The 15,562-nt window shown below is 39.5% G+C and overlaps 1 protein-coding gene across 5 annotated transcripts in view; it reads left to right on the top strand.

Annotated features, from left to right (window-relative positions):
- The window catches only part of pdzrn4 (PDZ domain containing ring finger 4), a 63,348-nt gene that overhangs the window by 23,199 nt on the left and 24,587 nt on the right, over positions 1-15,562 (top strand). The window contains exon 1 of one of the 5 annotated variants that reach the window (XM_044108531.1): positions 4,665-5,111. The exons of the other annotated variants lie outside the window; for them this stretch is intronic. Within the exon in view, the coding sequence (XP_043964466.1) occupies positions 5,043-5,111 (69 nt within the window). The 5' untranslated portion in view covers positions 4,665-5,042. Of the gene's footprint in view, positions 1-4,664; positions 5,112-15,562 lie in introns of those variants that run through there. 5 annotated transcript variants of the gene reach the window in all.

Genomic DNA, 15,562 nt, shown 5'->3' with positions numbered 1-15,562 from the left:
TTCTTACCGTAATATTAATAATTATAACGGTGCTAACTTGCCATTATAACTATTGCCAACTACGGACACGCTTATTTGGCTGTTTTCACGTTTATTGCTGTTTATATTGGTCTCGATGTTTGCAGTTTTCTGAGCGCAACGCCTTGCTCGATGTCATTGAGAGGTAATAAATTGTTGACATTTACAAAAGACACAGCGGGACGGATCATCCAGGAAATGATGAACAGGGAGAGCGGAGTAAAACTACCTTTAATGAGGACAAATTCTGGAATTTATTGTGAGTCTCTGCTTATTTCCAAGCCCAAATGAGCAACTTCACGTTCAAAAACGCCCAAAAAGGCGCCTCATTAAATCTGCACTTTAAAAAATGAAGCCCAAAGCCGCTTATAATAATCGGTCCAAGACATCAAAGATGATTGACTTTTTTTTTTTTTTTTTTTGGTATCCCGCAATTTCTCTTTGACAAGTTCCAAATTCCACGGCTGTCAAAGTTACACAAGTCAATTCAAAATGTTAAGGGAGCACAAGCATGTCCAGTTTCTCGTTTACGCCCGAATAAGAAGGAAGGATGATGAAATTTGAGAGGGAGCCCATTTCAGGGTATGATGAAAAGAGACTGACATCAGCAACAAAAAAGGTCTGCTATGATGATGTCACCTTTTCTAAAGATTTATGGGATTCCTTGTTTGTATGTTTTCTTTTATTTTGGCATTTTTAAATAAAAAATTACCTTTGGTATATCTCTTATAACTGGCATTTGCTTTTTAATGTCTGTGCTGATATCCTTACTTGGTGTCAAACGTTTGTGACAACACCTTTACCCACAGGATGTTAGTGAAAATATTCTTTGTGGTTAGTACATCCAGAGAGAAAGAAGCCTTTAAATTTTTCACATGATTCCATTCATATCACCTCTTCCGCAAACAGTTTTAGAGTTTCACCTAATTGCAGCGGCTAAACAATAAGGCAATATATCAAGATCCTATTAAAGTGCAATCTGCTCATATTGGTAATCCATTTCCACATTCCAAACTGCAACACTTTCAAGAAAGTAACATTGAGCAAAGATCCAATGAAAAAAAAACCTCTGACATTAGTTGGTGACGTCAACTGTTTAGCAAAGGTCAGTGGAGAGAGCAGTGACCTCATCACCGTGCTCCTTGGCTTGAGAGCGCGTTTAGACAAAGGGTCGGGTTTTATCTGGGAACCTATATCTGGATCTGCCTGGACACCCTTGACTGCTCCTTTATTGGCCTTATTCCTGTTTAGGTGGCGATAAGAAGGATGGTGCATCTTTGCTCTCTGCTCATTAGCCATTGCAACGATTTGTCTTGCAGACACGGTTTGCCTGCTTCCAGAGCTAAAGTAGTTCTCCAGAGCACAGTGGTCATTTCATGTAAAGATAAATAATGGTAAACTGTTGACTGTACTTACAATGTTTTGCATTTCTCTTGTGTTGGTATGAAAGCCAACAAGATGCTGAAACTGTTCTTTGTTACATCCTATCACACAGCCTGGCTTCACAGTATATGGAAGATGATGATGATGATGATGATGATGATGATTATCCCTCATATGACTAAAGGTCATATAGCCCTACTGGATTTACTTTAGATTGTTTTAGTTGAAGAATTGTTTAAAAATGTGCACATTTTCTCAAACAACGTCTGTATACTGCAGTTATCATCTTGTGTCTTTGACTATCCAGCAACAGCTTAAAGGGCAAACAAAAACAACAACACAAATCTGATGAGATGGTAATAGAAAAAAATTGTTTAAGAAAAAGCATAATGTTTTAATGGAAACATTTGCATAAACAATGGATTTTCTAATGATAAAAGCATTACAATTTGTGAATCAGACAAGTTGTTTTTGAAAACGCACTGATCCTCGATAGGGTGCTAGTTTATTAAGCTCCCAAGAGACTCTGCTCAGACAGCAACTTCTGGATATTTCCGGAATATTTTGAGTTTTAAGCTGAAAAGTAGTTAAAAGTAAGAATACATGCCTATTTCAATTTCTTACACTTGCATATAATTATACGCACAGTCAGAGATCTTTCAGCTTATTAGTAACACATTTGGTGGACCAGATTTCTTAGTTGTAAGCGTAAAAAGAACCGGGATTTGATAAATGCCATCACTGCCATTTTAATTAATCATAGCTGCAATTCTATATCATCCATCCTCCTTCCTCCTCCTCTTCTTTCTGTCTCTACTCTGAAGAGATGAACCAGCAGGACATCAAAAGATGATTTACTTTTTTTTTTTTTTTTTTTGGTATCCCGCAATTTCTCTTTGACAAGTTCCAAATTCCACGGCTGTCAAAGTTACACAAGTCAATTCAAAATGTTAAGGGAGCACAAGCATGTCCAGTTTCTCGTTTACGCCCGAATAAGAAGGAAGGATGATGAAATTTGAGAGGGAGCCCATTTCAGGGTATGATGAAAAGAGACTGACATCAGCAACAAAAAAGGTCTGCTATGATGATGTCACCTTTTCTAAAGATTTATGGGATTCCTTGTTTGTATGTTTTCTTTTATTTTGGCATTTTTAAATAAAAAATTACCTTTGGTATATCTCTTATAACTGACATTTGCTTTTTAATGTCTGTGCTGATATCCTTACCTGGTGTCAAACTTTTGTGACAACACATTTACCCACAGGATGTTAGTGAAGATATTCTTTGTGGTTAGTACATCCAGAGAGAAAGAAGCCTTTAAATTTTTCACATGATTCCATTCATATCACCTCTTCCGCAAACAGTTTTAGAGTTTCACCTAATTGCAGCGGCTAAACAATAAGGCAATATATCAAGATCCTATTAAAGTGCAATCTGCTCATATTGGTAATCCATTTCCACATTCCAAACTGCAACACTTTCAAGAAAGTAACATTGAGCAAAGATCCAATGAAAAAAAAACCTCTGACATTAGTTGGTGACGTCAACTGTTTAGCAAAGGTCAGTGGAAAGAGCAGTGACCTCATCACCGTGCTCCTTGGCTTGAGAGCGCGTTTAGACAAAGGGTCGGGTTTTATCTGGGAACCTATATCTGGATCTGCCTGGACACCCTTGACTGCTCCTTTATTGGCCTTATTCCTGTTTAGGTGGCGATAAGAAGGATGGTGCATCTTTGCTCTCTGCTCATTAGCCATTGCAACGATTTGTCTTGCAGACACGGTTTGCCTGCTTCCAGAGCTAAAGTAGTTCTCCAGAGCACAGTGGTCATTTCATGTAAAGATAAATAATGGTAAACTGTTGACTGTACTTACAATGTTTTGCATTTCTCTTGTGTTGGTATGAAAGCCAACAAGATGCTGAAACTGTTCTTTGTTACATCCTATCACACAGCCTGGCTTCACAGTATATGGAAGATGATGATGATGATGATGATGATTATCCCTCATATGACTAAAGGTCATATAGCCCTACTGGATTTACTTTAGATTGTTTTAGTTGAAGAATTGTTTAAAAATGTGCACATTTTCTCAAACGTCTATATACTGCAGTTATCATCTAGTGTCTTTGACTATCCAGCAACAGCTTAAAGGGCAAACAACAACAACAACACAAATCTGATGAGATGGTAATAGAAGGGGTACAACTGACTTGGGTAAAAAATTGTTTAAGAAAAAGCATAATGTTTTAATGGAAACATTTGCATAAACAATGGATTTTCTAATGATAAAAGCATTACAATTTGTGAATCAGACAAGTTGTTTTTGAAAACGCACTGATCCTCAATAGGGTGCTAGTTTATTAAGCTCCCAAGAGACTCTGCTCAGACAGCAACTTCTGGATATTTCCGGAATATTTTGAGTTTTAAGCTGAAAAGTAGTTAAAAGTAAGAATACATGCCTATTTCAATTTCTTACACTTGCATATAATTATACGCACAGTCAGAGATCTTTCAGCTTATTAGTAACACATTTGGTGGACCAGATTTCTTAGTTGTAAGCGTAAAAAGAACCGGGATTTGATAAATGCCATCACTGCCATTTTAATTAATCATAGCTGCAATTCTATATCATCCATCCTCCTTCCTCCTCCTCTTCTTTCTGTCTCCCCCTACTCTGAAGAGATGAACCAGCAGTGCTGGAAGCTAATTTGGAGCCAATCAATATTAGTCTGTGTTTCTTCCTGTGTGTCAGCCCGGTTCGGTGCCCTTGTCTAACTGCGGGTGGAGAGAGGAAGCATATGCAGGGGGAAGCATCGCATGCTGACTGTAAATCTATGGCAGCCACTGAACACCACTCGTGGAAAACACGGAGCTGAGTGCAAAAGGCTATCCGACTGCATCCAAATGAGATTGATTTCCATGCCAGATCCATTTGTTAAATGTGCGCTCTGACAAATAACCCTCTTGCCAAATTGATGAACTGGAGAGATTGCGTTTTAGCTGCTAGTTCGAGCTTTTGGAAACAGAGGGATCCAGAGGTGGCGGACGGGTGCTTTTTCAAACCAATGGTCAATCACCGAGTCTTCACAAGTTGAGACGGGTCCACTCCCTTTAACACTCCCCTCCTGTCCGCCCTCAGCCAGCCACCCTCCTTTCCTTAAACAGCCAATAAGGATGCTGTCTATTCATGAACTGAAAGTGGGAGCAGGCATGTGTAGGCAGCTTGCCACAGGAGGAGGTGTGTCTCTGAGAGCCAAGAGTGTGTGCATAGACGAGAGTACGCTCACACTGAGAGAGGAGGTGGCGGAAAGAAGAGTGTATGGAGGCATGCAAGTGAGAGCCGGGAGAGGAAGGGACAGGCAAGAGGGAAAGGGAAGCCAGGTGCATTTTACTGAGTTAATTAGAGACTTGTATACTCATTAGGAATACAAAGAAGAAAAACTCTAAAATTTGGGTAGCATACATGTGTGTGAGAGAGAAAGAGAGAGGGAGGGATCTCTGAGGATACACGGATGAGAAGGAAGAGTGAGGGAGACGAAGAAGAGGAGCCCGAGTGTGGATCGCCCTGGGGGGAGCTCGCACACGCCGCAGACAAGCGCACACACTCCGGCGGGCACTCGGCACCGTTTCCCTGACAACTAGGATGGGCTGCAATTTGTGCACCTTGCAGAAACGAGAGGAACACTACAAACTGCTCTACGAGATTGCACAGGTAAGTTAGACCAGGCGCAGAACGAAGGATGACAGCGCTGTGAGGTGACGTGAACCCTCCCTGGTCGAAATAATTGGGTATTCGGAGAGAAATGGATTTCCCAAAAGTGAGTGCTGGGAAGTGAGAGGAATATGCAGGAAAGTGGAGAGAAATTAGTCACTTTGGAACAGGCAGGCAGAGTTTAAGAGCATGCGTGTTTTCGTTCTCCTTCAAAGTGAGTGGAGCTAGTTATCTTTCCTTAGCAGCAGAAGATGTGAGGACAAGTTCAGCTCTTCTTCCTGCACTGGCTCCAGGGGAAATCAACACATCTCCTCTGCCCATGACTCTACAGAAGCAGTGCAGTTCCAAATAGGTCTTGCTGGTTCTTTTTATTATTTTTTTTCAGGAGGGGGGGTTTACTGGTCCGTTGTAAAATCGGCTTTGTTTTGCTACTGGTTTGAAAACCCTATTGGAATTTTTTTCTACAATTTACTAAAAGGTTCCTTCCGTTGCCTTGTGTGGATTTTAGTTTTGTTCTAGTAACCACATACTTTTATACAAACACAATTTCAGTCTTGCAGAATTTGTTGTGCATTGAACGTACTGCTTCTTGAGGTTTCTCTCAAAACTTCCTCATCAGACATTAGATGTGGTCAAAACAAGCTGCTATACCTCCAAAAAGCATTCCAAGATTCCAAAACTATTGGCTGTAAAAACATTTTCTTTTATATTCTGATAAAACTATAAACTCCTAATGAATTTTAAGCCATCTTGCTTTAAATTCATTCAAAATTGTGTGTTATGTAGGTCTAAAGATAAAAACATTGAGCACATTTTAAATGCAACTTATTATGCCTTCTATTTTGAATAGTTCATGTATATTGGAATCAAAGGTGTGGAATACACATTGTTCTACAGTATCAAATTAGTTTTGTAGCGACAACTCGTTTTTATCTATTAACTGACCATCTGCTGATCAGTTTAATAAGTTCCAAAAGGGATCCCAAGTAGAAAATAATTATTAGATGCTTAGAATGTTGGCTATAATATCAGTTTCACTTTCAGTTTCATTCGTGTAGCGTTTTTCTTTTCATGTTTCTATTGCTTAATTAGCAAACATACCGTAGATATTAACCAGTAGGTACTAACTTGCTTTATATGTTCTTTTATTTTGGATCCCATTTATAATTTGCTCTCAACCATGTTTTTTTTTTTGTTTGTTTTTTTTTTACTTTTATTTTGATTGAAGTCCTGGGTATTCTAAGTGTTGATTCTATTTAAGTCTAGTGCTGAGAATTACACAGAATTCTGAAATCTTGCTTGGCGGAAAGTTCAAGTTGCTCTTCGAGACTGATTTGTTTGGAAACGTTAATCATGATTCAGTTAAGTGCGAATGTGCCACATTTCTTCCTTGTGCTCTGTTGATAACTGGACTGTGTTGATGTGGGATAAATGCTTCATTGTTGGTGAAGTACATGCTTTTCTTCTTCTGATTGTAATGCAGGCAAACATCAGGGACAGCTTTCATTCATCATTTAGTATCTTACACTGTTACAGACAGCGGGAAAACTCAGTAGGGCACAATCTAAGGCATCAAATTACAAACCGTGCCGGTGTTTTCACATAGCTATGGATACAAGTACATCAGAATGTGCTCTTAGCTGCTGATATAAAGTATGTTTATGGTGAATATCTTAATGATTTATTTTTTCTCTCGCTCTCTCTGAAGTAGTAAAAATGTTATAAATTCTATGATCTTCCATTAGTGTTGAAAAGCTTAAACTAATGAATGTAATTCAGAAACCTGCAATCTGAAAGTCATATAATTTTTATGTTTATTATTACCCCATGCACTAATTGGATTGTGCTGTTTATGTTGGATGCCTCGAAAGCAGACAAGCAAGTAAGCCATGCCAATTATAGGAAACTGTAGGAGGTCATGGCTTCTTTTTGTTGTTGATGTAAAAGGGAATTTACTCACGTAACCAAAAGCAGAAGGTGCATTATGGGACCAGCTGTGAAATCTAAGCCTCTTAAGCTGTTTAGACATACAGTAAACTGAACAAAAGTGTCCTTATAAGTATTATAAGGTTCAAAGGAAAAAATATATCACATTTCCACAAAAAACCCTTATATATCACCTATCCGTCTATACAAGCAACAGCCTATTTCCATAAGACATGTGCATATGAATATTAATTTTTTTATAATATTTTCTGCTGTGCTTACAGCTCTAATTTATTTGTAAATAAACAAACACTTTCTCAAACAAACTCACAATGACATAATGATATACTATACCTCACAAAACTGTCTTTGTGTCCTGACTTGCCATTAACTGGTATTTGATTCTCACTGTATGATACCCTTGAGTCTTTCTTGAATTGTATTTGAAATGAAAAAGCAGCAAATATTCAAAGAGATTTAGGGTTGCAGTTGTTGTATTTACAGGCTTATCCTTTATTATTTTGGTTTAAATGCATAAACCAAAGTAAAAATAAAAAAAGGTAGTATACGCACCTGCTTGACTTAGTGCTGATTTTTAAACAAATGTGCTTGTACTTATTTCTCTTTCTACAACACTGGGAGAATGTTGAATTGAATGTTTTCTACCGGTTATCTTCGTGGATGTGAGCATGTAGTAGTTGCCGTCAGTCACAGTTTCATTCAACTGGACATGAGGTGGCGTTCAAGCCTTGATCCTTTACTTGCATTATTCCACACTCTGGTTTCTGGAAATGTAATATATTGTACTCCGCCCTCTAAGCGTTCTGGGCAACGGCTGTCCGGATTGTATGTTCCCCACTGACAACGTTTGTCCATGATTTCCTATTATTTTCCTTGAAATTCCTATGACCACAGTGCATTAGGATGATGAACCCTGGCAATGTTGACAGAGGTGCAGTTCTGCCACATAAGGGGCCACATAAGGGGCATGTACTTCAGGACAAATTGCAACCACCAATGTTGACAAACTCCCTAGAACGAGTGACAGATGGCATCATGTCAATTGGGGAGCTTCCTTGGCTTCAGTTTGATAAAAAAAAAATTTTCAAATAAACTTGAAGCACTTATTATATCACCATGTCAGTAACAGGTTACTAATAACACTCACAGTAAGAAGTTACATGTAAAACAAGTGGCATTTTTTGTGGTGCCTGTGTTCAATTAGGTTCTACAAGTAATCTAGGTTTTATGGGGTACTCAGAAAGAGCCAAAGCAACAGAAGAGCCTTTACAGTTTTTAGGGTGTAAAACAACAGCAGATGAACCATAAAACATTGGGTTCACATCAAGATTGGCTGAAACAAACACTAAAATGGCCATAATGATGCATTTTAATCCCTAATTACACTTGGCAAATGTCCTAGAGAGTATTATTTGTCTGTGTACATGTCACCACACTACAGTCAAACGTTCTTTGTGACTGTCAGAGGACACCAACAGTTCTCAGTTTTAGTGTTAAAGAAAGAGGAAGACAAAAAAAATGCTCATCAGGCTGCAAGTGTGTCAGTGTGACTTTGGCCTGAAACTTGAGGCTAAGGGGGATTCTGCAAATCCAGGGAGACTCCCCAACGATCCCTCCGTCTCATTTTACTTTCGTCATTTTCTTTCCTTCTTCCTTTTTTTTTGCGTAATTCTCCATCTCTATAACCTTCATTAATTTTGCTCTCCTTTCCATTTCAGTGTTCACTTTCTTCTGTCTCTAAATTCAGTTTCAGCAGACACACAATAAATGCGTTTCCCATATTTTGCACTCGACAGGAATACAGCGGAACACTCTTGGCTAATTACGCTTGTGAACTACTCAGGGAAGCCGATAATATCCCCAAAAGCCAGGTGGGGACAGGTGCAAAGGGTGTCCTATTAACACTTGTCTAGAGGCTCATCTGTTATGTGTGGCTTACCTCATCATATTGTGGCCTGTGGTTTTTAGCAACGAGAAGTTTTGTTGAAGAGTATCCTTCTGTTGTGTATTGGTGGAAGGCTATCTGTTTGGAAGGGTTGTTTTGAGAGCTTAGCAGAAAAAAAACTATGGTCTAGTTTTAGAAACAAAAACACACATTATCTGAGGTTACAGGTTTATATTGGCCAAATATTTTAAATTGTTAAATTTTTTTATTTTTGAGTGAATGAGTACACAACAATATATATAGAAAATCAAGTTAAATTTTATGAGCCAATGCCACTTTCAAACACTACCACACCTGTAAAATCAAATCATTGCTCAGATAGAACCTGCAACTTAAAATTAGCTGAAAGATCTTAAAAAGACAGCACATTTTGTTCTGATCTGTGAAACCGACATTTATCAGTCTGGATATGTTTTTGAAGACGTTTCTAAGAATTTGGACGGGCGGCAAACTACAGTACATTTAGAGCAATTCTCTGCAGATGAAGGAAACTTGGAAAGTGGAGAACAGACAGTCTGCTAGACAAACATGGTGAAGGGAATGTGATTGTCTGCAGTTACTTTGTTGTTTAAACATGATGACTTGTTGTCATTTATGGGACCATGAATCCTGTTCTTTACCAGAACGTTCATTAGGTGGATCTCGCGTAATCGTATGTGTACGTAGGACAGTGTTTCCAAGCACACTAGGAACTCATCTGTGACTGGCTTAAAGGAAAAGAAAGTCTAAAATAATTAAAAGTCAACATAATGGTCCTCTTTAATGAAAATTGTACTAGTAAGAGCCACAGACTTTGGCAAAATGAACACAAACTATCCTTTGCACATTTGCTAAAAGGCGTTCACTATGAACCAATCTGCATTTTGCAGCAAATGCTGAAGTTTGTTTTAATGTTTCTGTGTTGTTGTATCAGTTCTCATCTCTAGAGTGTTGCTCTCAGGACAGTACTTCATTTAATTAATTAGAGACATTTACTAGCCAGGGACGGAAGTGCTGAAACAGCTGCTTTCTTTCTTGACAGTGTCAGCATTTAGCCTGCCAGTTGCAGTTCATAAACTCTCCCTGTGGGTCGACACTGGAAAGCTAAACTCTCATACAGCTAAATGTTTTACACTGGTACAGATGAATTATACAATTTGAGTTTCTAGCGTGAAAACACCCTTTGGGAGAGTTTCTTTTCAAGGATGTAAAATATATTTAGAGGCTGAAACAATGGCAGCTGAAATGGCAGCCATTTGGAGTTAGGGTAATGGTTTTCCCTCTATAACTGACATGTAATATTGTGAACAGACCTCTAACTGTTAGAAAAAGTAACTGAGCTTTTCAGAGACCAATTTGAGTTTTCACCCTGCAGGCCTGTTCTCCACACTACCAGCTATCTTTGCACACACAGTTGCACTATTCTGACAGGAGCGCTGGGTGCTCGACCCCAGCTGCCCAGCGGCCACTGAGAGATTTATAACTCTCGTCAGACCATTTACATTCAACATTGCATTTGTGATGGCGTGCGTGGCCTGGTGTGTGTGGGTGCGTGCTGCTCTGCAAACTCACTCTGCGGGGCTCCATGCAGGGTGTAGCAAATGCTATTCCATGTAATTTGCTCGTGGCTGTGTTAAATTGTCCCACAGCCTCTGGCTTTTAGTGTCTCACTGGGCCCATATGTTATGTGCTTTAGTTTGACCAAAATCAGCACTATTGTGTCAAACAAAAGCGCAGAAGACAGCAAACTGTATGAGTGTAACCGGGTTGAGATTCCCACGGAACAACTTTGATACCAGTTTCCCTATGTTGTTGTTGGCATGTAAAATAAAATCAGTTTGCATAATCTAATTGCTTTGATCTAAAACTGTTGTACAAAAAAATATTAAAGCAATATAACAATGTTATATATGCCATATATTAATTATTATAAGAAAAAATATTAATTACGCCAACCAACTTACCAGTAAATGGGGGAAATGTACGTTATTTTATGTTATTCTGTTGGCTATTTATCTACATGACCAGCATCCGGTTGTGATTTTATAGCATTTTAATGTATTTTAAAAAGTGTGATGATTGAAAAGAATACCTTGTCCAAAAATATGTTGTCAAATCATTTTAATACACCATAAACCCAGTGAAAATGTGGTACTCTGGGACTTTTGGTTGTTGATTTCACTCACCAACAAGTCAAATGTCAGACAGAAATTTTCCCAGAACCCCCCGAAGCCAAATGTGAGTTCAGAGTGATATCCTTGACTTTAGACCTGTTCAGTCCCGACATCCTTCTGAGCGAACCAGATTTCCCTTAGCGGATCACAAACGGTAGGAATATCTCTTAAGATTGTCTTCGAAGTCGTCAAAATAATCGGGGTGTCCTTACGACTGTAGGAACGGGGAAAACAGGACAAAAATCAGCTTGAAAATCTTGACATGTGATCTAAGTATAATGTCTTGTATTTTTTGAGGGAATTCTTTGGTTTGCAATGTTGCTTCATCAGGACAGTGAGGAGGAAGGGAAGTGGTTACAAACTGATTTTTTTAACCGCGTATTACACACATGTCCGACATTACTATTGAAGGCTTTTCCTGAAAATATCCATCTTCCCCCCATTGCATACCTTATGTATACCGGTCTGCTCTTGTTGCGAACCAGGCCAATCTCTGGTGTGAGCATTTCCTCTAGAGACAGATGCCGTGCCTCATGTCCAGCCTGTTAGACAGAACAGAGGAGGCTAGACAACCAGCGCCTCGCCCCCGCCACCACCCGAGGTGTCCTGCAAGAGCCACGCAGAGCAGGGGAGGCTGGGGTCAGACCCGCACAGCCGGCACATCCATATGCCCAAACTGGACCTGAAACTGAACTTTATTTGTCGGGAAGTGTAGTTACTCGCCAGAGAGGCTATGGCTCGTTTTTCTTTCTTTTTTTTTTCATAAAGGTACAGCATAATATAAGTGATCTCATATGTTGAGGTTGTAAAACGTACTACAAATCAAAGGAGCACTCTTCTTTTGTTGGTCTTTTTCAATCTTTCTGATGGGCTTTTGAGCCATTCATTGTGCTGACCTCTCCATCTTTCTTGCGTTTTTCATCCCAACAAGTACGCTGTCCGCCTGTCGACGCGGGTCGGCGAGGGTGACCTTTTTACCTATCACCGTAAATCGTCTTGACAGTTTTGCATGCCCTGAAGGTTTTTTTTTTTTTTTCAAAACATTTTCAATCTTTGTTTTCACTAAACTGTTAGAGTCATCTTGCTAAAATATTTTCTGTTCATAAGAAATACAAGAATTAATGACACATAATGGAAATTATTTCTGCTGCTTAACACTGATCATCTGGTGTCTTCCATCATGTTTATAGCTGCTCATTGGAGCTCAGCGTGGTGATAATACTGCATGATTTAGAGGTGCATATGTCCTCGTTGCTGGCACCGTGGGTAGAATGTCTTCTGGTTGCTCGCCAAGAACTGGGAAGAGCAAAAGGGTGAATATCCATTGCCAGTAACACAAGGATGTATAAAAGTACGTCCTATGTAAGCTAAGGCTTTTTACTTGAGTTGCAAAAAAATGAGCGAAAGCGACAGAATGCTAAAAAACTAAATGTCTTTATGCGATGTTTCTTTATCTTCCAGACTGCCTAACCGTGAGCAAACATACACTTTGTTCCTCCATGTGTTAGTGGGGGGAGAAAGGGATGTCCAGTGTTGATTTGGGAGAGAGGGGGTAGGCGAAGGCAGCAACAATCGGCGTCTTGCTCCACTGGCCAACAATCTCCCTCTGCGCTGGCTCTGATAAGCCTGGGATAAAAGCCCTTTCCCTGGGCTCAGTCACTCTCCTCGCCGCCTCTTCTCTAACTGCCTTCAGATGAGGCAAAGGATGAACATGTGATGCCTGTGGAATCCACTGAACAAAACAAAAGCAGATATGCATATTTGCACTTTTGATTTATCACACAGAATGATAATTGCAAAGGGTCAGGGGATCCATCAGTTTTACTGCCTTTTTCCGTTTTTTGGACAGTGTAAAAATGCAATTCAAGGATTGGTCAACACTTTTCGACATGTCGGTGATTATAAATTATGTCAAAGATCAATCCAATGAGATGTTAGGAAGGCAGGGAATTTTCTGCAACATATTGGAATTTTATAGCCACAATGTTCAGTGTATTTCATTGAGATTTTGAATAAAAGACTAAGATAAAGCAGCAGATAATTACAAAATTTGGAAAATGTGGTTTATGTTCAGACTCCTTTACTCTGACACTGAACCAACTGGACACACCATCCTCATTAACCATGGTGGTGGGCATGTGGCTCTTTAACAGGGAAAGCGGATCTGGTCAGTGTTGACGAAGGGGAAATCAAATTGTTCATGTATGAGAATGGCCCAGTCAAAGTCCAGACCATTGAGCAGTTCAAAATCTGTGACAAGAGTCAAATAGAAGGAATGTGACTGAGACGTATGTTTTTGTATAAGGAAGAGATGTACCAAACTGGCAAAATAGTCAGTCTCTAAATGTACAAACGTGGTAGAAACACACTCAAAAGATTCACAGTTGTTATTGCAATGATCAGAGATTCTACAAAGTACAAATAAAAATCGCAGCTACAATTTTCATGTTGGTGATTAAACATTTTGAGAGCTACGTGTTCTTCTTCCTATTAATAGGTACGACTTACTTTGTATTGATAAATTCAGATAAAATCTACACAAAATGGCTTGAGTTTTGTAGGGGTACAACTACTTTTTCCAAGGCACATCATGATCACGGAATGAGGGGAAAATGTCCTAAGAGATTTATATGGAGTTTAAAGTTTAAAATAAGTCAATGGAAGCGCTGAGAGATGAGCTGCGTACCCCCAGTAATTCTGTTAAATCCTCACATTTTCTTCTAAACCTTTTCAAAACAGATAGGTTGACTGCTTATTAGTCATCAAACAGCATCAGGTCTGTTCCATCTCACGTCCCCAGTCTGTCGTTTCTTCTCCTCTCCTCCTCTCATTAAAATAGTTGGGCACAACCTCTGCTTCCACGGTCCCACGGATTTGTTTTGTTAGAATGACCCTGGAGGAAAAAAAGATATCAATTAAAGTCATAGACGTGTCCAAGTTGCCCGGAAATATAGTCATTTTTGTCTATTGTTACACTCCGCTTTCAGACGATTACTGTTATTCAGCCTGAAGTCAACCTTCTGCCAGAATAACCAAATAACACACCTTATGGCCACATGCTGCAGGGTATGTTTTGTCAGGTTAGACAGATGCTAAGATAAACCATCTGGAGCAGTTATGGATGCAGTGGAGGCATTTGCTTGCAACTGAAGAGCACACATACACATGAAATATGCACAAAGAATTCCCTCGACGTGGAGCAGTTGGAGGAGTGGAGGGAAATATTGAAGCATAACTTTGAAGATGTTGAGAACCTCCAGCACTCTCTACGTTTACGCATTTCTTCCAGTTGGATCGGGGGATCAGATCTTTGATTTTTTTTCTTTTTTTTTATTCTAAGAGCAATTGTTAGATCAGATGAAACAGGTGAAATTTCTTTTTAATATATATAAATTTTGTTTTGGAGTTGTTTTTTTTGCCAAGAACATCTCTATTATGTGCAATCGTTTGGGGCGACAAACATGAATAATAGCTTTATGTCGGATTTCATAGAGATTCACAGCAGATTGCTTGAATTTCGAAGCTCTGGCATATTCTCTATCGCCTGTTTTCAAAGCCAAACGTTACAAACGTGCTGAAAAGCATTGAAACTGTCGAGTGTGTTGTGTAGCTTCTGTGTGCACCCTCAGACCAGGTGGTCCAAAGGGAGATCAGGTTGCACCAGAGAGTCAGTGTTGCTTTCTCGCTTAACCAGCTTGGGTTTAGAAGTCATTAGGCCCACTCAGAGTCTGGCTTCGAGTCCAGTTACAGATAGAATAACACTAAACCATCTGCATAGCAGGGGGGTGATTACATTTAGTGGGAGGTGTAACCATAAGCCTTATGCTGATGTGGGAAATGTCCTGAGGGTGGAGAACGGTTGAAGCCCTGCTTGGTTCTACATGGAAACATGCGACACAGTTTTAACGAGGAGCAGCCCTGTCTCAATGTTTTGTGTCTTTCCTTGCATTTCTGTGGCATAGATGCTTTAGGATCCGCTATGCTTTTCTATCCACCTAGGTTTAGTATGTTTTTTGAGACACAATACATATTGAGAAAAGTATTGCTAAGAAATGTATGCCCCGCAAATGTTGTACCAGTGACCTAATAATAATGGCACTTAGGCTATGTTCACACAGCAGGCAATTGTGACCCAAATCCATTTTATTTTTTTTTTCTCCCATATGTGACCCACATCAGACTTTTTCATGCCAGTCTGAATTCAGATCTTTCCAGCCAAAAATGAAAATGGCCAGAATTTGTATGCGCTGCTCAATTTACTAATGGAAACAAGTGTTGTCATCAGCGGCTATGCTAACTAGCCTAAGCATTCATGGTTGGCTCCTTTGTGGTGAAGGAGCATAGCAGAGAGGGCTTGGGAGGGGAGAGTGTTCACAAGCATGATTAACAGCACTAAGACCTTCCTC

Source organism: Gambusia affinis, linkage group LG23, assembly GCF_019740435.1.
Source record: "Gambusia affinis linkage group LG23, SWU_Gaff_1.0, whole genome shotgun sequence".
NCBI classification, from domain to species: domain Eukaryota; kingdom Metazoa; phylum Chordata; class Actinopteri; order Cyprinodontiformes; family Poeciliidae; genus Gambusia; species Gambusia affinis.
Note: the sequence above shows the minus strand (reverse complement) of the source record. Positions and strands in the feature narration are given on the sequence as shown.